General features: G+C 44.2%; 1 protein-coding gene across 1 annotated transcript in view; it reads left to right on the top strand.

Moving 5' to 3' along the window:
- The window catches only part of LOC119254981 (uncharacterized), a 29,484-nt gene that overhangs the window by 460 nt on the left and 7,202 nt on the right, over positions 1–21,822 (top strand). The window contains exons 2-9 of the mRNA XM_054699444.1: positions 618–713; positions 1,342–1,572; positions 3,242–3,264; positions 4,657–4,757; positions 5,354–5,380; positions 5,736–6,299; positions 18,909–19,345; positions 21,578–21,673. Coding sequence (XP_054555419.1) covers positions 618–713; positions 1,342–1,572; positions 3,242–3,264; positions 4,657–4,757; positions 5,354–5,380; positions 5,736–6,299; positions 18,909–19,345; positions 21,578–21,673 — 1,575 coding nt within the window. The remainder of the gene's footprint in view (positions 1–617; positions 714–1,341; positions 1,573–3,241; positions 3,265–4,656; positions 4,758–5,353; positions 5,381–5,735; positions 6,300–18,908; positions 19,346–21,577; positions 21,674–21,822) is intronic.

The raw sequence follows: 21,822 nt of genomic DNA, 5'->3' as shown, positions 1-21,822 counted from the left end.
AGGACCCAGGGTGGGGGCAGACAAGACAGAGGTGGTGCTCCATGGGAAATCTCATCTCTCTGTGCTTCTTTATACACCCTGGCCTCGTGGTCCCAAGCCTTGTAATAGCCTTCATGTGTGCTTCCTTCCCTCTCTCAGCTTGTAACGCCTGAAGGGCTTTTTAATGCATTCCTTGTGTTTATGAAAAGGTTAAGCCTAAAACACAAACTCCTGGTCAAGAACAAGAGGTTTTCCTTTTTTCCCTTTTGTTGTATGGGTTGGGGAAGTCCTTCCCAATGTTAGCTTCATTGCTCCTCTCCACAGAATGATTGTTGTTGAACACTGTGCATTGGATGTGGAAATAGTGTAAATAAAAGAAGAGAACTTCCCTTGCTGTGGTAGAGTTGATACTTATTCTGGGGAAGAGAGAATCAGGTTACTCTTGGTGAGGGGTTGGTGACTTCCATCACCCAGGAATGACCATTACATTCACCTCCTCAGATTTCCTCCCAGGTCATAGATTCTAGTTACCAATTTCTAATCTGTTCCCATAAACTGGTCTCTTTGAGATCAATCTGACTTCTTCCCCATTTATTCTCTATCTGGGTGTTGACTCTTGTGTGATTCTTCTCTCACAGGAGAAACTCCAGGCAGCTCTGAAGAGGCTAAGGAAGGAGCAGCAGGTTGCTGAGAAACTGGAAGTTGACATCAGAGAAGAGAAAATTTCCTGGAAGGTAGGAGGAGACAGATCCCTGAGGGATTTCTGAGGCAAGAATTTTGACAGAATCTTTGGTCCCAGTCATAAAGAACCCCTTCCTTTTTGTTCCCTGGCACCGAATGAGTCCGGCAGCCATTCATGGCTCTTTTCTTTTTCCTGTTGGGTATGGGTGAGCGAGCAAATATGCTACAACTACATGCAGATATTTGGAATTGAACACACACACAAACACACACACACACACATGCCGTGATGGTGAGGAAGATTAGAGAATTCTGTTATCCATTCTTTTCCCATGAGGCTCTGACACCTCCAGTGGAAAACAATGGACAAAGCACCAAATTTTTCCTCGAAGTTCAAACTTGGAAAAGTGGTATTATAGGAGGATACTTGTCTACAGCTGAAACCTCTCAGGCTTTACCTTTTTCCCTGAGTTTGCCTAAATAAAATAGTCTGAGGCCTGTTTTGATATGAAGGGAAAATAGTAGAATAAAAAGCAGCTTTTCCCAAAAGTTACCCCCTTGCTTCTACTCCCCTACTAGCTAGAATTCCTGGGAAAAATACTCCTTTTCCAGCCTCCTAATTCTTTGTTCAGTAGACTCTGTCTGACAGGCTCATCACCTCTCTCTTGTCCAATCTTGCAGTATCAGATACAGATGGAGAGACAAAGGATACACACAGAATTTAATCAGCTTAGGAGCATCCTGGACTGTGAGGAACAAAGAGAGCTGCAAAAATTGGAGGAAGAGGAGAAGAAGACATTGGATAACTTAGCTGAGGCTGAGGCTGAGCTGGCGCAGCAGAGCCAGCTGCTGAAAGAGCTCATCTCAGATCTGGAGCGTCGCAGAGAATGGTCAGAGAAGGAGTTGCTGCAGGTAAGTAGGATGCTCCATTCTCACACTCTTGGGGCATAGTCTGTTACCTTCTCTCCTGTGTCCTGGTGGTGTGAGCTTCCTGGAAGCCCTTCTGTGCCATCCGTTTGAGATGTCATAGGATAATTAAAAAATATCCATGGGTGACAGACATGATGTCTTTTGGCCATAAGCCATGTTTTTTCTTCTTCCATTACGGTGATTTTAGTTGACTTCTCTTTCATGCACAACCGAATGATACTAATATAAAAAGTAAAAAACACTCCTTTGGCTTATAGCTGGTCAGTAGCTTTAATTGTAAGACCGCATATATTGGTGCATATTGTAAAAAGCAAAGGAATCCATAATGGTGATTGCATTATGGCAGAAAAAGAATGGCAAATGCAGATGGCAAAAAAGAAGTTAAAGGTGTGGAGTGGCCTGGCTTGGTATTATGTCTTAGTGTTTGGGACAGAGAATGAATAAATAGCAGTACCATTTTTGACAAGTAGATATAAGAGAGGAACCAATATTGTTGGTGGCTATTTGGTTACATTTTAGATATTCTAAGTTGTTGGTGTCCTGTATCTTCCTCATTGTGGGAAATACTATCATATATGGACACATGATTGAGACAATAGACAATGATAGATGTTTAGATTTATAGAACCCACTTGGGAGCTAAAATCAGAAGAGCAGAGGCTTCCTGTAGGCTCTGTGTAAAGCAGACCTTTTCTATATGTGCGGTCATGTATTCTGCAAGTAGAGATAGTTTTACCTCTTCTTTTTCAACATAGATGATTTTTATTCCTTTTCCTTGCCTAGTTGTCTTGACTAGAATGTCCAGTTCTATGTTGAGTGGAAGTAGAGAGAGACTTGTGTCTAGTTCTTGATTTTAAGAAAAAATTATTTGATTTATCACCATTAAGTATGCTATTATCTGTAGGTTTTTCATAGATACCTTTTATTAGGCTTAGGAAGCACCCTTCTATTCCTATTTTGTTTTTAATCACAAAAGGATGTTGAATTTTGTCAGATATTTTTGTTTGCCTATTTAAATTATTATGTGTTTTTAAATCTTTTATTCTGTTAATATGATGTATTATATTGACTGTTTTCGTATGTTAAATCAATCCTGAGTTTCTGGGGAAAATCCCACTGGGCCAGATTGTATAATCTTTTCTGCTTTGCCAGATTTGATTTTCTAGTGTCTTGTCAAAGATTCCATCTTTATCCATAATGGATATTGGTCTGTAGATTACTCTTCTTGTGATGTCTGATTTTAGTGCCAGAGTAGTCGTGGCCCCATAGAATTAATCAGGAAATATTCCATCCTTTTCTAATGTGAGAGGAAGAATTTATAAAGTGTTTGTATTATAGTATTTCTTCTTTAAACCTTTAACCAGTGAAGTCATGTGGGCCTGGACATTTCCTTGCCAGAGTTTCTATTTTCCATTTCAGTCTCTCCATGTTTTAGGTCAATGTTACACCTACTCTTTCATTCCTGATTGTAGTAATTTGCCTCCCTTCTCATTTTTTCTTCATGTATCTAACTAAGGGGTTGTTCATTTGTTGATATTTTCAAATCATTCACTTTTGGTTTCTTGGATTTTCTCTATTTTTTTCCATTCTTTCTTTTATTGACCCTGCTGTACTCTACGCTCTTTGACTCATGTTTTCTTTTTTCTCCTAGGACATGAGTGGAATCATGAAATGGTGAGTATAAGTGTCCAGGAGCAGTGCTTTGTGTTATGAAGAAAGGTTTGTGGCCATGAGAGATATCTGGTGATAAATCAGAGAGAAAAATTCTCCAGAGTAGAGAAATTCTCATGTAATATTATTTTGAATTGGTGATCTTAACTGAAGATTTAAGTGTTCCTTATCTATTGAGAATGGACCAGATTGCATGGCAGTGAATTTCGTGGGTAGAGCCCCAGAGTTAGGCTAGTAAGGATAATAGAGACAAGGGATTTTGCTTTCAGACTCCCGTGACTTCAGTCATTTATTGTATCTTCTGTCCTTACTCTGGTTCCTGTATTTTGTAGGTGCTTGACTTGTCACACGGGCAGACTTGTCAAGCCCTAAAATAGAGCAGGCAACTCCTTTACATCTACTCTACTCACCTGGAAATAGAAAGACCAGGTCATTCTACAAGATTCTCCTTGGATGGCCTCAAACATTAAAGATCTACAGCCTTGGAGTTAATGACTGACCCTGATATCGATACTGATTCTCCTCCTGTGGACACACTTTTGCAGCTCATGTGGGAAAGTGTCGTCCTTGTGGTCTAAAGTCACCAACCCACCTGGCAGAATCAAATTTCTTGCAGTTTGGTGTTCATAACACCTTTCTCAGAGAACCTGAGAACGCAAATGTTTTTTGTGAGCCACCCCAAGGGGGTTCAGGCTTCAGCTAAGGTATAAATTAATCAGCTCTCCAGAAGAGAGACCCACATTGCAGCAAGGATGCACAGCCTTACTGCTAATGTGCCTGGGAATACATGTCTCTCACCCTCCTGCCCCTCCTTGGGAGAGTCACTGTGATGCAGTGATTTTTCTATATCTTAACACCTTTTATTTAAAGGTAACAAATCTTTTTCCTTCACGTTATTTTATATAATTTTGTATTGTTTTCATGAATTATCAAGGGAAGAGTAAATTACTCCATTATTATATATATTTTTTTAACAGAACAAGAGGGAGAAATATATTTTTACATATTTTTTAATTATTTATATTTTACATCATTGTTCATTTTTAAACAATATTTGCTTCCCCACCCCCCAGGTGTAGTCCCCATAGACTTTCCTTCACCAATGCTCCTGTGCACCATCACCTCAGTCCCCTGTGCTCCTCCCTCCAATCCCTCTAATTATTCCATCTTTAGAGGAAGAAACTGCTTCTTAGAGTTGATGACCTGTGCAGGGTCACACAGAGGGTAAGTGAAAAGGTGGACAGGAGCTCACTCCCTAGGACCCCAGGGTCAGGCATCTCCCTTCCCCCCTCCTCAGGCTTCTCAAGGCATCAGTGATGTGGAAGGAAAAGAAGGCAGTGATATTGGAGGGAAACAAGATAAGAGATGTGGGATCGAGTTTTTTGTCATTACTAGGAGTGAGATCTGGACACTAAAGAAGCCAAAAACTGTTTCCAAGAAACTGAAGAGTGTATTCCGTGCTCCAGATCTGAGTGGGATGTTGGAAATGTTTAGAGGTGAGCAGGGCCCAGGCAAGAGTGTGGATGTGGGCAGGGTTTTTGTTTTTTTTTTTTAAGGTTTATTTATTTATGCATACAAGAACTGGGGTACAGGCCAAAGGTGCAGAGGTGAGAGGATTCACCAGAGACAGAGTGGGGAACAGAACAGGCAGATTGATTGAAATACACTGCTAAGGGGAGCAGCGGGTGAGACCAGGAGAGGTCTGCTATGCCATGTGGGTCACCTCTCTGGCTAAGGATCCAACTCATGCTGCAGTAGTTACAGATAGCGTCATAGTGCTGAGACTTAACCCCTTGCACCGCCAGGGATGCCCCAGATGCAGGCTTCTTATGGCAGACACACAGCTGGGTGTCTGGCATAGTTTCATGGTCAGGATAAAAGGGGGAGGCTGTTCAGAGACAAAGAGATGCTATTGAAGATGTCATTTTGTCTAAGGGAGAATGACTGGGTGTTTGGGTCAGCTCTCATTCACCTGTTCTAGATAATCTCCTGGTAAACCCTCTCCCCTGCACCTCCTCAGAGAAAGAAAGGTATCTGTCTGTGCTTTCTTATTTGCTTCTAATCAGTATTTTTAAATCTTCCTTCATTTCAGAGCTAACACATGTCCAGTGCTACTGGGGTAAGAAGTTACTGGAACTTCAAATCACTGTGTTCCCATCCCCTACAGAAGTTTGTGGTTTTGATTAAATCTCATGATTTTCATCCCATATATTCTGCCTCCTCCCACTCTTTCCTCCCTCCCCACCTTTCTTTTTCTCAGTATTGTGTGTATAGACAACATGTGTATAGACAATACGTGTATAGACATCTACATCTATGAGCAACAGTTTGTCCCCTTCCCTGGTCCAACTTTTATCCCCTCCCCCAGTCCAAGTTTATTTTTAGTCACTTCTCAATTCTTTCTTCACAATATGAACAGATAAACCTACCCCTTATCTGCCACCTGATCTTATACTTTTTTTTTTTCCCTGCAGTGGACATTACACTGAATCCAGTGAATCTGAATTTGAATCTTGACCTTTCAGAAGATCAGAGACAAGTGATACCTGTGCCAATTTGGCCTATGAAGCATCATAATTATGGTATCGTGAGCTCCCAATACTTCTTCTCAGGGAAATATTATTGGGAAGTAGATGTGTCCAAGAAGACTGCTTGGCTCCTGGGGGTGTACTCTGGGACACGCGCCCATGATGTCAAGTTTGGTGTTAGACAAAACACAAATCATCCAAGTGTTTACTTCAGATACAGACCTCGATTTGGCTACTGGGTGATAGGGTTACAGAACCAGTGTGAGTACAGTGCTTTTGAGGACTCTGCCACCTCTGACCCCAAGGTCTTGACTCTTTCTGTACCTGTTCATCCTCGTCACATTGGGGTGTTCCTAGACTATGAGGCAGGCATTGTCTCGTTTTTCAATGTCACAAATCATGGGTCACTCATCTACAAGTTCTCTAAATGTTGCTTTTCTCAGGCTGCGTATCCATATTTCAATCCCTGGGACTGTCCAGCTCCCATGACCTTGTGCCCACCAAGCTTCTGAACCTTCTCGTTCCCTACCCCAGTTCTCCAGGTTTTTCTTTCTAACTCATTTGAAGAGACAGGGCAAAGCCTGTTTGCCACCATCCATGTTATCTAAGACAGCCCATAGTCCCTCTCCACTCATGACTAATGAGTTCCTGTGTGTGTGTGTATGCCTGTCTGATTCCCAGGATATGCCACGGTCAACAGAAAATCAAGGAAATTATTTATAATATTATATATATTTATATATACACACATTATATATATAATTGTATATATGTGTAGAATTTTTACTGAGTGTATGTGTGTGTGTGTGTATATATATATATATATATATGTCTGTCTATGTGTGTGTGTCTCTCTATATATATTTAGACAGATATACACTGAGAAAAATTCTGCATACTTATTGTTTGAGTTTAAATCTGTTTCATCTTTTACAAAGTAGACACTATGTATACATTCTGAGTTTCTTTTTAGGACACAAACTGGATTTTAAACTGCTCCCAAGTTATTTTTATTTATTTATTTTATTTTTGCATAAAAGAACTGGGGTATAGGCCAGAGATGAGGGGGGTGAGAGGATTCACCAGAGATAAAGTTGGGAGCAGAACAGGTAGATTATGAGATGAACTGTTGTATTTCAGAGCAGCAGGTAAGACAGGAGAGGTCTGCTGCGCCATGTAGGTCAGCTCCCTGGCCGATGATGGCAAACTTAGTCATAGCGGTGATAGTCTTGAGACTAATCCCTAGGCCACCAGGGAAGCCCTAAATTGAGTCTAACTTTTGAGATAATTGTGCAAAGTAAATAGCATGTCAGTGTCCCGAACAATATAGTAGATATTTGCTCTCATGATTACTGAAAACGTTAAACTGTCTCCATGTCCTGTGTAACACAAAGTGCACATTTGGAACAACTGATTCTATTAAAGTCTCATTTTTCAAGCACCCAAACTGCTGTCAAGATCACTCCAGTTCCAACCTTGTTTCATGTAACTTTTCATACTCAGGCTTCTTTTTTCCTTTATTGAGGTAACACTGGTTTACAACCTGCTACCTGATTAGGGAAATAGGTTCACATCTCAGAGGTATGTCACCAGCCCCCATCCAGACACCACATCCCTTCCCTGGGGCCATGTGCCCTTCTCCCTTTGTGCCTGCCCCCTTTTTCCCTCCCCCGCTAGTAGCCTCAGTTCTGCTGCCACAATCTTCTATGTGAAATAATGAATGATTTCACTTATATGTGGAATATAGAGAAAACAAACATACTGAGAAGTTTTTGAAGTCCTTTGTTGGAAATGGGAAACTGCAAAAGGACCAGTTTCCAAAATCTGCACAACAAAGGGGGTCATGTCTAGGAACAACTATTCTCAAAAAGAACAACTTTTTGGTAGACTTTTGCCTGTGATGAAACACTTAGTGTCCCACCATACATATCACCCCAAGAGCTTTTCTAATCAGCCTCAAAATCAGCAAAAATAATAGATTTACCAGATAGCAAAAACACACACTTTTCTTAGACAATATGCATTGTAAACTAGGGCAGGTTATTGCACAGAGCACACAGCAATACACAGAGGGGTAATAACTTGCTCCAGAAAGATGAAAAAGAAAGTGATTGGGCTGGGAATGGGATAGTCACACACTTACACACACACGCAAATGTGTACCTATGTGTGTGTATGTTGTATGTACACACATAGGTATAATTATACACAGAGTTTCTTTATTCCAGTCAATCTTCAAAAACATCCTATGAAGAAGGAATTACTAACAGATAGCTGAAAGAATAGATAAACTTATTGATGCTTCTGTGCGTTGTGACTTTAGCCCTTGAGCCACCACAGGTTCTTGTCCCACAAAACTTTAAAAAAGGAATTCACAGACATTTTAGATGAGTAATCAGAAACAAACCTTAAGAAAGTAAGGACAAGGTTATTTGAAGGAAGGAAGCAAGAACTTCCCAGTATGCTGTACTTGGGAGGGGCAATGAAGGCCTGTCTAGGGATAATTAAACCTCTCCTCCATCCCCCCCACTTAAATCTCATCGTCCTGTTTTGTGATTGGCTCTTCCTCCTAGGGGCTATACTCCTCTGGGCAGAGGTGCCCATTTTCCCAGCTCCTATCTTAGTAGTTTACCTCCCTGTCCAAGGTCTCCTAAAATTTACTTTTACTGCCAGCACTTGCCTCCTGAATTTCTCTGCCTTGTCTCAGGGGCCTCCCTTAAGTCTCCGAAGTCCCTGCTTGCACCCTGCCTGAGGCTGCATACTTAACCCTAACTTGCCCTGGGACTCAGTAGGAGTCAGTGCTCAGCCTCCCATGGCTAATGAGTGGAAGAGGCAGTATTAGAACTGACTCTGTATTTGAGTATGTCCCTAAAGAAAACGTAGGAGCTGAAAGATTCTGCGCGGCAAAGAAAAGAAGAGGTAGGCCAAGCTTTCTTAAAGGTAGGCAAAATTTATTGCACCCTGGGCGGAATTCAAGGACCCAAGGTGGGGGTGGGTGAAGTCGCTTACCTTGCCAGGGGGAGGCAGGGGGAGGCAAGGTCAGGTGGGAGACTGGGTTTGCAAGGTGGGAAAAGATTCTAGCACAATGGAGAGGGGTTCATTGTCTGAATTTTCTAGGCAGGCTTCTGCATTCCTGCCCCCAGGTAGCCTTCCTGGTGGCCTTTTGCGTTCCCACCTCCTGCATTGACCTTTCAAGAGCCATTTTCCCTAGGATGTTGGTTGAGGAGGGCAAAGCCAGAAGGTGCTCATCTGTTGAAGAAGCTGGGCACACCATGGGAAACCTCAGGTGCCAGGAGGTAGAGGTGTATGCTCAGTCTAGTTACCTATCAACGAACACGGGCAGTCATTGTAATGGCTAGAGCCAGGGTGAGCTCTGTCATGACCAGGCTGCTCTTGCAGGTGAAATGATGTAGAGAGTGACCACTCTGAATGGTTAAAAACCTAGGCTTTGAAATCAGACAGAATTTCATTATCAGGGTGATAATGCTTCTTACTAGTCCTTTTTAAACTAGCTTTAATTGGACTCAGTTTCTCATTAGAAATAGCAAGACTGAGGCTGAACTGATAGAAATTTGCAGCAATTAAATGATAAAATTCTGTGATTTCTCATTTCCTAGAACATGAGCACTGATCCAGATTAGTATCTACTAATTTTCTCTCTGGGTTGAAATCATGAATATTAAGAATGAATATTAATCCACTTTAAATATTACTAGTTTTGCTTTTCATTGAAATAGAATATATAATTTCTATTTTTTAAGATTTATTTGTATTTATTTATGCATACAAGAACTGGGGTGTAGGCCAGAGGCAGAAGAACAGGAAGGAGCAAACTCTTAAGCCAGTGGATGATGTTCTGAACGGATTCCACCCCCATGTTCATACTGAAGATAGAGAGCATGGTGCTGTAGTTATGTTACCCCCTACCCCCAAAAGTTAGATAGGATTTCCTAGATATCCAGGGTAGGCATTTCAATACCTGTCACACCTGTGGAGAGAAACATATGAGAAAGCTGCCCGCAATCCCCGGCTCCCCCGGCCACCGGAGGAGGGTCCCACAGGCGCGCAGACCTCTCTGCCGCCCGCTGCTCCCCTCAGCAGTGTACTTTGGTCCTTCTGCCTGCTCTGCTCCCCGCTCTGGCTCTGGTGAATTCTCTCACCCTCCCGCGCTTCTGACTGTACCCAGTGCAATAATGCCTCTATAAATGTTACCATTACTCGAAGATTTAAGGTTTCCTAAGTATAGGGATATCTGCAGAAATATTTTTTTTTAATAGGAGAAACCTATCTTAAGGAAGGGCAAACAGTTAAAAGGCAATGAATGTTCTGTCATATGAAGTCATTTCCTCATGATGTGAAACCCTTTACTCTCTCCCTGGTGACTCAAGTCCATTATTATAGGATATAAGCCCTGCTGTGTTCCATTTACTTTAGAATTTCCTGCTGTATAATTCTCTCTATACATGCTATTAAATTTGGTATTTTTCTCATACTAATTTGTCTGATGTTCATTTATGCATCCAGTCTCAGAAAAACTCACGGTGGTGAGGGAACTTTCCCCTGTACCCAGATAGCTGTTGAAGGAGAGATATTAATAGATGTATTTTTTATGTACTTTATGTGACTGAACTGGAGGGAATGGGTAGCTGAGAGAGTGTGACAAGAATTCCTCCTCTCCCTGTGAGTCCCTGAACTACTACATGTCCTTGGTTAACATCATGGGACTCTCATGTGAGATATTAGATTTAGCTGAGAGATATCAGTTCCTGTCAAGTGATTCCTGGAAACCTGGGTGAGTAGGAAACCTGAATTCACAATTCACACAATTTTTCAACAGAGCTGAGGAAATCATCAGTCTCCACATTCCAGCAGACCATGTTCTGAGTTACTGGGGGCGTGGGAGTAACCCCTCCTTAAGATTCTCTGATTCCCCTCCAATCATTACATCTTCTGCTTTGAGAGGACTCTAATGAAATACCTCCCCATTTGTCCCAAGGGTTTTTAACATTTTCCCATTTGAGAAAACCTTAAGGCATACTAAGAATGAGTGAGGTTAAAATTTGCTAATGGAGACAGATTTAACACAACTGGGTAAATTTTTATTTTATTTTTTATTGAAGTATCATTGCATTATGCTATGTGTCAAGTATGCAGCATTATAAATCAACATGTGTAAACACTACATTAAAATCTACAGTATTTGAGGGCCTCCCCTGGTGGTGCAGCGGTTGAGCGCTGGGTTGCGAGGTTGCGCGCGGCCTCTGCAGCAGCTGTTCAATCCCTGGCTGCCGGACTATGATCCCACATGGCGCGTGGACCTCTCCTGCCACCCGCTGCTCCCTCTGCCTGTTCTGCTCCCTGCTCTGGCTCTGGTGAATTCTCTTACCCTCCCGAGCTTCTGACTGTACCCAGTGCTTGTATAAATAAATAAATAAATCTTAAAAAAAAATTAAAAAATAAAATCTACAGTATTTGAATTGGCATATGGGTCTACATCACTGAGTACACAGATTCAAATTTTAATCTCGTCTGGAAACATCAGACAGATACACGGAAATAATGTATTTAATCTATGTGTGTATAAAATTATACACTTTAGCTACCTCTAGTGCTCCAAGAAGGATTACCTGAAGAACCATTAGAATATCCCCAGAGCTGAACTGAGACAGGAATTGTAACAGGGTAGCCCCAGGCAAGGGGAGGTTCCAGGTTCCCTCCCCCACCCAAAAGCAGGGTGGATCTGAGCAGGGAGAGAAGCTGCAGCGGAGACTGAGGAAGGAAGGAAGCAGGATGGAGCCAGAAGGAGACCTGGAGGAGGCTCATGGAGGCGAGAGACACATTGTTATAGAGCAACCCCGATATTAAACGGGTTCCTGGCTGTGGGTCCTCACCCGCGCGCTTTAAAGGGACTTATGAATACTCTACTACAGACACACGCAAAAGGGTTAATAAAAGGTTTATTTACAAGAGAAAAAGAAATAAGGAAAATGTACAACTCAGGGAGAAAATAGGGAAATAAAGTCTTTAATGCGTCCTACCCGATCCGACGACCTGGAAACCCCAAAGTCACTCTCAGAGCTAGACGGACGCCGCGAGCTGGCCGAGGGCCCCAAAATGGAGAGAGAGCCCCCAAAGCCCACGTGTCTGCCTTTTGTATCCACCTGGCTGCTTAACCCCACCCTCAGGTCCCAGCCACCTTCCCTTTGGTGGTGATGGGATTTGGAGTTCCCAGTGTCTTTGGCTTTGACCTGGGGTGGGGGTGGAGTCCACAAAGCCTGTATGGAATTTGCTTTGGGACTGCCTTTTCCCCCTAACAACATGAGGAAACTGTGCTTGCCTTTTGGTCCTGGACTGGGTGACACAGATGTGGGTGAGAGACCGTGGGGAGGAGACAACGGTGGTTTTTGTCCTGATTTGATTTTGTCCTTTTCCCTCCAGACTTGTCTGGTGGTTTCTGATCCTTTTCTGTGGGTCCCCACCCAAAGATGCTTTAGACTTGGGGCAGGCTTTGGGGCCTTGCTCTGGGCCAGTCCTGCTTGGATGGACTTTTACCCACAAGGGGACGGGTAACTTTGGGTGCTTGATTTAAAAACTATATTCTTTGTCTTCCCTGTATTGTTTCCTAATTGTATTAAAGTTCCTTCCCATTAAAGTCCCATGTTTTGTGTTGATGCGGGGGATGGCAGAACCTATTTAGAGCAGGCAGGTTTGCGGGGTCTGGGGTACCCTCTCCCTGCTCTGTAACAGATTAAGAATGTAGCCTTTAGCCCCTAAAAACTGGGCAGAGAAAGCTTGGTCATTTTCCTATTAGTCCATCATAGTTCCTCTTCTCTGCCTCCCAGAATTTTACTTCCATTTTTACTCCATTTCTCTGCATTTCCTTTTCACTGCGCTACAGGTCCTGGCCTGGTAAGTAAACCCCACCAACCCTGCCCCTGACTTGCCTTCCCTCTGCTTTAAGGAATTACTACTTCATTGGTGTGTGAAGGTGTACTGAGTAGTTAGTGGAGTACAAAGTGTGTGAAGCTTCAGATGAAAAAACTGAAGAAGTTGGGTGAGTCTGACTTGTCCACAGTGATGTCTTTTTTGGAGTCAGTGTTTTGGAGTGCGGGGTCCTTGGGTTCACTCTGGGAAAGGTGTCACCAGAGCTCCCGTTTCAGCGACACGTGGTGAATTTCCCAGGCAAGTCCTTCCACAAGACAGAGACGTTAGTTCTATTTAAAGGGCAAGTTTATTAGGGAAAGGGACGGGAGAGTAAGAGACACTTGCACAGACACAAGCAGGCAGGAAAAGCTGCCCCGAAAGGGACAGGTTTTCTGAGAGAGGCCTGCATGGTTGCAGGCGGGCAGCCTTGAGGAGAGCGTCCTCCGCTGAGGGAAGTCAGTGAAGAGAAGCCCCAGCATGGTGCAGGCCACAGGCAGGCAGGAGGCTGCTGCCCTGCGGAGGGAGAGAGTTGGTGAAAAGAAGCATCTGCATACTCACACTTGGGCAGTGGGAGTGCTGCCCGGAGACTGTGCAGAGACTGCACTGATATAGTCCTTTTTACTTTGGGAGGGCTCACTCCTCTGTGGAGTGGCCTGTTTGTTGCTGATGTTAGATAACTGGGCAACAAGAGAAAGGGACCAGAGATTCCAGGGTGGGCCCAATCTCCATGTCTTTACCCTGAGGTCTGTGCTCTACTCCCTGTAGCATCTGATCCTGCTTGGGTCTCATGCCTTGTGATAAGGCACTGGTGCCTAAGGGTCTGACCTCTACAGCTGCTTAATGGTCGTGTTATTTTCTTCTTGCACCCAAACCTCCCCTTTTGTGAGTCATGCTCTGGTCTTGTGGCACATCTCCTTTTCAGTTTTTTCCTATTCCTGTCCTCCATCACATAGGAAGCCGAAGTATTTTGATGAGGAAGGGAGGGCAGTTTGAAGACTTCTTGCTGACAGAAAAGCAGTCTAAAAGAGGAGTCTTCAAAGGCCCGAGTGAAGAAAGGAAAGGCTACCTCGGCTTTGGGCAGGTACTGGCATTTATTCAGAATGAACCAGCCCACATCTCCTTTCCATTGTATAATTTTGAATAGCACCTTAATGAGGACAGACAGAACCCCAGTTTTCAGAGGTAGAAAGTCCCTTCCTCCAATCCATACCGGAATTGCAGGTTTTCAGGCCTAGTCTCCCAGCCAGGAACGGATCCCAGGCTGCAGGGGCAGCGCTGAGTCCCAGTCACAGGTTGGTGAAGCCACAGCAGGACCTGCACAGACGCTCAGGCAAGCAAGGGAGAAGAGGCAGCTTTGTTTAGAGAAAGAAAAAGCTTGTTGAGAAGAAAAGGGACAGAATAAAGTGGGAGTCCCAGGCGGGTGCAGCCAGGCCAAGGTGGGGAAGGAAGCCGAAGTGGAGCGGTGCCTCCGGGAATATACACCTTTTACCCTAGTTGTTTCAGGTCTCCACCAGTCTCTCTGTGACTGGTTAGTTCCCGGTGGTCTCACTCACTGCCTAAATGTCTCTGTGCCCAGAACTAAGTCTCCGCGTCCCAGCCCTCATCTTTCTTCTTCATTGTCCTCTATTTGGAATGTCCTGTTGACCTTAGTCCTGGGGTGTTTGATTCGTCCCCTTTGGACTTTGTTGCCCTCATCTCTGGAGCCTTCCTTGACTCTCCTGAAGTCCCTGCACTGCCCTGGAGGCTGCTTGATTATCCCTAACTTGCCCTACGTTTCACTTGGGTTTCGTCTGAGAAAAGTTTCACCGGAGTTCCCCTTTCAGCAGCTTTCAGGCAGTTTCCGCATGAGACAAAGACATTCAGTTATATCCAAGAGGGCAGGTTTGTTATAAGGACACTTGTGAAGTTGGTTTTGGGGATGTTGGGTTCGGAGAGCGGGGTCCTTGGGTTGTCTCTGGGAAACGCTTCACCAGAGCTCCCTTTCAGTGGCATGTGGTGAGATTCCCTGGCAAATTTCTCCACAAGACCGAGAAGTGGGTTATATCCAAAAGGGCAGGTTTATTTAAAAGGGAGAGAGGAATAAAGGACACTTGCATAGAGTCAAGTGGGCAGAAAGGCTGCCCTGGCAAGGGACAGGTTTGTTAGGAGACGCCTCTATAGTCACAGGCGGCAGCCTTGGGAGGAGCGGCCTCTGCTGCTTTGCAATGGGAGGTCAGTGCAGAGAAGCACCGGCATGACCATGGGTCACAGGCACGCAGGAGGGCTGCTGTCCCTTGCCAGTGCAGAGCTATAAATATATAGCTATACATGTGTGTATGTGTGTGTGTGTGTGTAGATATATATATGTGTGTATATATATATATATCATATATATATATATATATATATATGATATGATTGGTATTCTCTTTGGGAGGGGTTCTTTTTTTTGTGGCATTGTTAACTGTTGTTAAATTAATTATTTCTAGGGTTAGCACCTAAGGGTTTTTTTCTATATTTTGTTTGAAAGGACCAGTGATTCTTTCCAATGGTCCTCAATCTCTATATCCCCACATCTGGATACATTTCTATAGTTTAATGACTATGTTAATCATTTCTACCCCCACCTCCAGTTTCTGGTCTTATAATGCCTCCTTCCCAATTTTTTTACTCTTATCCTCTATCAGTATTGCTCATCCAGAAAGAGAGCTCAGCTGAGAGATCAGGAGTAAGTAGGAAGAATTTCCATAAGGACATCTTTACAACTTTTAACTTTCAAAAGTATTTACTTGATGGTGTTAATGTATAAATATGTCAGAAAAAGTAGTATAACAAGATCCTAAGTCCCCGAGGAAGGGCAGTTAGTTTAGGGGAGCCAATGTACTTCTTCCTGTGTTGTGGATCTGCTATTCCTAAATGGTCTGTTTGGCCACCATTTTGTCACCTGTAGTTCTAAATCAACAGCAAGGGCAAAATGGCCCAGTCAGTGGACCTCCCTAGTGGCGCAAGGGGTTAAGAACCACACTATGAAGCAATCTGCAGCCTCAGCCAGTCAGGGAGCTACCCACATAGCGCAGCAGACCTCTCCTGTCTTGCCCGCTGCTCCCCTCAGCAGTGTATTTCGTCAGTCTGCCTGTTCTGTTCCCCACTTTATCTCTGGTGAATTCCCTCACGCCCCACATCTCTGGCCTGTACCTCAGATCTTGTATGCATAAATCAATAAATCTTTTAAAAAAATAAAATGGGCCAGTCAGTTAAGTATAGGAGCCCAACTCTGCAAGGTGCCCTCAAATCAAATAAAAGCACAAAGCTGGATCATGCTGGGAAGACTATGTCTCCCAAGGTATGACCAGGAATGCCAGAGGGTTGGGGGGAGGGCTGAGGACCAATGTATAAAAAGGGACCCCAGAAGCTGATAAGTGGAAGGCCTTGTTGATAAGATTAAAACCATGGCTGGAAACTAGGGTGTGATCTCAATGACAATACCTAGTCATCAAGCAGATAAGAAGTGCCTGGAGGGCACACTCACAATCCCTGATTTTCTACATTCTTCCCCTTTCTTTAATCTCCTTCCCCTTTCCTTTTTCTCCTCCCCTTACAACCTGTGCTGTGTATCAATAAAAAGGCCAGGATCTTGCTCTTTAGCAGCATCCTGCATTATGTAGCCTGCTCCACAACTCCCGTTTCTTTATCAGTGTGGTGTTGCCCAATGCAACACTGTGTAAGCTGCAGCTATTAGCGGGCAGCATGAAGGGTATCTGATCATACTGAACAGTGTCCTCAGTTTCCCCCAGCTAATAAAAGGAAACAGTTTGAGGAGATGGAAAGTAGTTTAATTTGTGGGCAAAAGAGGAGGGCAGAAGGCTCGAGTCTGAAAGACCACAGTCCTGCTCTTTGGCAGAGGGCAGGGGTATTTATACAAGTAGTAAAACAAAGGGGTGAAAGGAAAGGTCAGCTTGTCCTTTTGATGCAGGTATATGGAGATTTCCGGTGGGTGCAAGCTTGCTTTGTTAATACCTGGTGTTTTACTTCCTTATTATCTTCTTTGGAATGTCCTTCTTTTTGCTGAGACTGCAAGAAGACAACTTGTTAAATGCAAAGGGTAAGAATACTTATCTGATCAGGCAGGAAAAGAGACCTGTCTTTTTCACTGCATCACCCCAACCCACCCCACCCCTGCTTTCTGGGACCTGCTTCAGAACAGTTTTTCTGTGGTTCCCTGCCTGAAGGTGCTTTAGATCTTTGGCACGGTTTGGGGCCTCAGTGGCCCCACTTTAAGTCAACCTTGTCTGGACATTTACCATTAGTGGCTGGATAATTTTGTTTTGAAAATTTCTTTTCTCGCCCTCTGCACACTAAAGGTTTGCTTTGCCTTTGTGTGTACATGATACTGTTTTTGCAGTTGTTGGGTTGGGAGTGCGGGGCTCTTGGGTTCACTCTGGCGAAGGTGTCACCAGAGCTCCCCTTTCAGTGGCTTGCGGCGAGTTTCAAAGGTGAGTTACTCCATGAGACAGTGATGTTAGTTATATTTAAAGAGCAGGTATATTATAAAAGGGAGAGAAGAATAAAGGACACTTACATAGACACACAAGGGAAGTAAGTGCTACCCCAAAAGAGACGGGTTTGCTAAGACAGAGCCCTGCATGGTTGCAGACAGGCAGCCTTGAGGAGAGCTGCCTCTGCTGAGGGAGGTCAGTACAGAGAAGCCCTGGCAGGTACAGGTCATGGGCAGGCAGGAAGCTGCTGCCCTGCAGAGGGAGAGAGTTGTCCAAAAGGAGCTCCTGCATAGTCAGGGGTGGGCAGGGGAATTGCTGCCCCAGCCAGTGCAGAGACTGCCCTGATAAAGTCTTCTCTCTGGGAAGGGTCACTCTTTCCTGGAGTGGTTTGTTTGTTGTTGACTTGGAATAAACTATGTAGAATTTGAAAGTGGACAGATTTCTACAAGGACCCTCAATCTCCATATGTTTACCTTTAGGTCTGCTCTGATGACACCCCCTACAGCATCTGATACCTGCTTAGGTCTTATGCTTTGTGATCTAGGCTTTGGCTCCTAAGGATCTTAGCTCCCATAGCTGGATTAATGGCTGGGTTAATCCCTTCTACTCCCACGGCCAGCTCTTGGTTTTGTCAGCCAGGTTCTGATCTTGTGGGTTTCCTTTCCACTTTTTTCTATGCTTATCCTCCATCATATGGATGACTAGATCCCTTTAGAAAGTAGAATTCTGGGGGATCCCAAGATACCCCTAGGTTGTGCACTCACAATGCAACAGAAGTTGCAAGAAAATTGTGTTAAATTGTTACCAGTTCTGTAGGGTCTTTGTCTGGTTTCCTCCAATCCATTGTACATAAATCTTGAAGAGACAGTAACTTGCGTCAAGTGAGGAACATTTATTGTGGTCACACTAGAAGAGGGCAGGCAGCAGCCACCCTGAGCCACACTCCCTAGTTGAGAGCATCGAGGATCCTGCTTTATGAGGCTCATCATCATACTGGGGGAAGTGGGGAAGTAGGGTATTGGCTTGCCTTGGGTTTTCAAGCTTGGGTTTCAGGGCCTTTAAGCACCCATAGATGCTTTATCTGGTCTCACATTAACACCCTCCTATGACAAGGGAAAGTGCATCTCAGCTGTTTAGGTTTTCAGCAACAGGAAGGTAACAAACAAGGACCAGGTTCCATGGGCCCTGTAATGACATTATTATGCAAAGTATATTTTACCCATCACCAAGTGAAGAGATAAGGATCAAGTCCCTTGGAGGCCGGGAACTCTGCTTCCTTGTTTCTTTCCCCCTTTTTTTTTTTTTTTTTTTGAAGATTTCTTTATTATGCATACAAGAATTCTGGGGTACAGGTCAGAGGTGAGGGGGTGAGAGGATTCACCGAACAGAGTGGGGGGCAGAACAGGAGGATCTACAAAAATATAGGGCTGAGGAGAGCAGTGGGTGCGACAGGAGATGTCTGCTACACTATGTGGGTAGCTGCCTGGGCCTGAGATCAAATTCATGCTGCAGTGGCTGCAGATGGCTTCATAGTGCTGTGCTTAACCCCTTGCAACACAAGGGAAGACCTCCCTTATTTTTTTCTTAAATATTTTATTTTAGCCTATCCTGTTTTCTATATAATTAGAATTGTATCCTGGTTTTCTCATTAGTTCCAATACAGCCTTCTCAAATATACAAGAATCTGGGAGCAAGAGACTCAAGCCAGGATAGCGAGCAGCAAGAGCAATGGCTATGGCATCAAAAATCTTAGTGAATATCAAGGAGGAGGTGACCTGCCCCATCTGCCTGGACCTCTTGAAAGAGCCCCTAAGCCTAGACTGTGGCCACAGCTTCTGCCGAGCCTGCATCACTGCAAACAACAAGGAGTCCGCGGCAACCCAGGAAGAGAAGAGCAGCTGCCCTGTGTGCAGAATCAGTTACGAGCCTGGGCACCTGCGGCCTAATCGGCATCTGGCCAACATAGTGGAGCAACTCAGAGGAGTCAAGTTGAGCCCAGAGGAGGAGCAGAAGAAAGAGCTCTGTGTGCGCCATGGAGAGAAACTCCTGCTCTTCTGTAAGCAGGATGAGAATGTCATTTGCCCTATTTGTGAGCGGTCTCAGGAGCACCGTGGTCACCAGACCTTCCTCATTGAGGAGATTGTCCAGGAGTACCAGGTAGGAGAGCAGAATGCAGTTAAAACAGCAGAATATAGTACTTGATGGGAAATCTCCATTTAATTGCCTAGTCACCATAGTTCAGAAGTCTGTGATCTCCTTCTTCCTATGGTGTTGATACAGGGGAAAATTTCCTCACTCCTCTAAGTTCTGGGGCTGGATGAGCAACGAGATTAACTTCAGACAGATTAGAAGGAGAAAAAGACCACACTTAATAATGTCCACATGAAAAATTTACATGACTGTAAATACTGAAATTAAACAGGACAGATCTATTATTTATTTATTTATTCATTCATTTAGTTATTTATTTTTAAAGGATTTATTTATTTGGGCCTCCCTGGTGGTGGCGCAGGCAGTTGAGCACTGCAATGTTAAATTGTCCACAGCCTCTGCAGTGCAGGTTTGATCCTGGCCACCCCACGAGAATCCCACATGGCGAAACAGAACTCTCCTGTCTCACCCGCTGCTCCCCTTATTAGTGTATTTCCTCAGTCTGCCTGTTATGTTCCCCATTCTGTCTCTGGTGAGTCCTCTCACCCTTTTGCTCATCTGGCCTGTACACCTGTTCTTATATAAATAAATATTTATGCAGTTTCCGGACTCCAAGGACTGGGGTACAAACCAGAGGTGCAGGGGTGAGAGGATTCACCAAAGACAGGTTTGAGAGCAGAAAAGGCAGACCTACTGAAATACTCTGCTGAGGGGAACAGCAGGTGAGACAGGAGAGGTCTGCTGCACCATGTGGGTGACCTCCCTGGCAGGGGATCAAACTCTGGCCTGGCCGCAGTGGCTGGGGATGACTTGATAGCACTGAGACTTTAACCCCTGTGCCACGAGGGAGGCCCAGATCCAGTATTTATAACCTGTGTTAAGGATGGGTTAGGAGCCTGTGGTGTCAAGGAGGGAGGAGGAGGTCTCCTAGAGCAGGAGGGGACAATTTCATATGATAGAACCTTGCCTTTAGATATTTGCCTTGCCTTGAGATAGATTTTTCCCATGAAAAGTTTTTTTCTAGAGGCCTCCCTGGTGGAGTAGGTGTTTAAGTCTCAGCCCTATCATCACAATGGTCTGAGTTCGATCATGGGCCGGGGAGCTGACCCACACATGGCACAGCAGACTTCTGTCTCGCCCACTGCTCCCCTCAGCAGTGTATTTCAGCAGATTCTCCTGTTCTGCTCCCCACTGTTTCTGGTGAATGCTCTCACTCCCTTCACCTTTGGCCTACACCCCAGTTCTTCTGTGCTTAAATAAATAAATAAATAAATAAATAAATAAATAAATAAAATCTTAAAAAAATAGTTTATTTTAGAGTTGTTGCTAAGTATAGGTAATCTCTTTTTAAAAAAAAAAAAGATTTATTTTTATTTATACAAGAGCTGGGGTACAGGCCAGAATCACAGGAGGGTGAGAGTATTCACCACAGACCGGGGAGCAGAACAGGCAGACAGTTGGAAGGCACTGATGAAGGGAGCAGCAGGCGAGACAGGAGAGGTCTGCCGCGCCATGTGGCTATCTCCCTGGCTGGCCAGGAATTGAACTGGCGCTGCGGAGTCTGTGGACAGCTTCACAGTGTGGCGTTCAACCCGCTGCGCCACCAGGGAGGCCCAGTCTAGGTAATCTCTTTAAATAAGAAAATACTTCCTCCTCAGACTCACAAAAATTTGATTTACCTTAGTTCTACCTAATAAAAGGGCACAAATTGAATTTTTCCAGCTTGAAAAGCCTATCTAAACCTTTTGGGGCACAGAAACACTAGGCTCACCTTCCAAGGTCTAGAGGACAATTCTGTGCCTCCAGCCTGATTACAAAAGTCTTATAGTTGTTAGGGGGAAAGGATGTAACATAGTCAGAAGTAGATGTTTTTGAACCATAGGTTAAATTGGGGGGGCAGTTAGAACCCATGAAAATCCATCATTCCCTTTGCACATGAAGTGTAACTGAGGGACTGGGTGGATTGAGATTTTGTTTCTTTGCTGCAGGATCAAATTTCTCCTCTAGGACAAATAGAATCATCTTGTCTTGGGGAAGGGATGGTGACTTCTCTCACACTTCTGCCTGAGACTTAATACGGTCACACTTCAGATTTTCTTCTAAGTCGAAGGTTCTCATTGATATTTTCAGTTTCTGTGACTCTTATGTTTCGAGATCATCTGATTACTTCCTCCATGACCTGTATTCAGATGTTGAGAAAGCCCATTGCTTGACTCTGGCTTGATTCCCCTCTCACAGGACAAGTTCCAGGGCGCCCTGGAGCAGATGTGGGAAAAGCTGCAGAAAGCTGGACATTTGGAAGCTCAAGTCAAAGAAAGGACAACTTCCTGGAAGGTAGGAGGAGGCTCTTTCTGAGGGATTTAGACAGAAATCTGGTAGAATTTGGGTGATAACACAAGGAACTTCCTACCTTTTTGTTATCGGATCATTAACAAATCCCAGTTAATGATTATCCTTTTGATAATCCTTCTCTTCATCATTTC

This window comes from Talpa occidentalis, unplaced genomic scaffold (genome assembly GCF_014898055.3).
Source record: "Talpa occidentalis isolate TD23 unplaced genomic scaffold, MPIMG_talOcc4v2.1 talOcc4.3, whole genome shotgun sequence".
In the NCBI taxonomy this organism is placed as follows: Eukaryota; Metazoa; Chordata; class Mammalia; order Eulipotyphla; family Talpidae; genus Talpa; species Talpa occidentalis.
The sequence above is the reverse complement of the archived record's forward strand: the minus strand, read 5'-3'. Positions and strand labels throughout refer to the sequence as shown.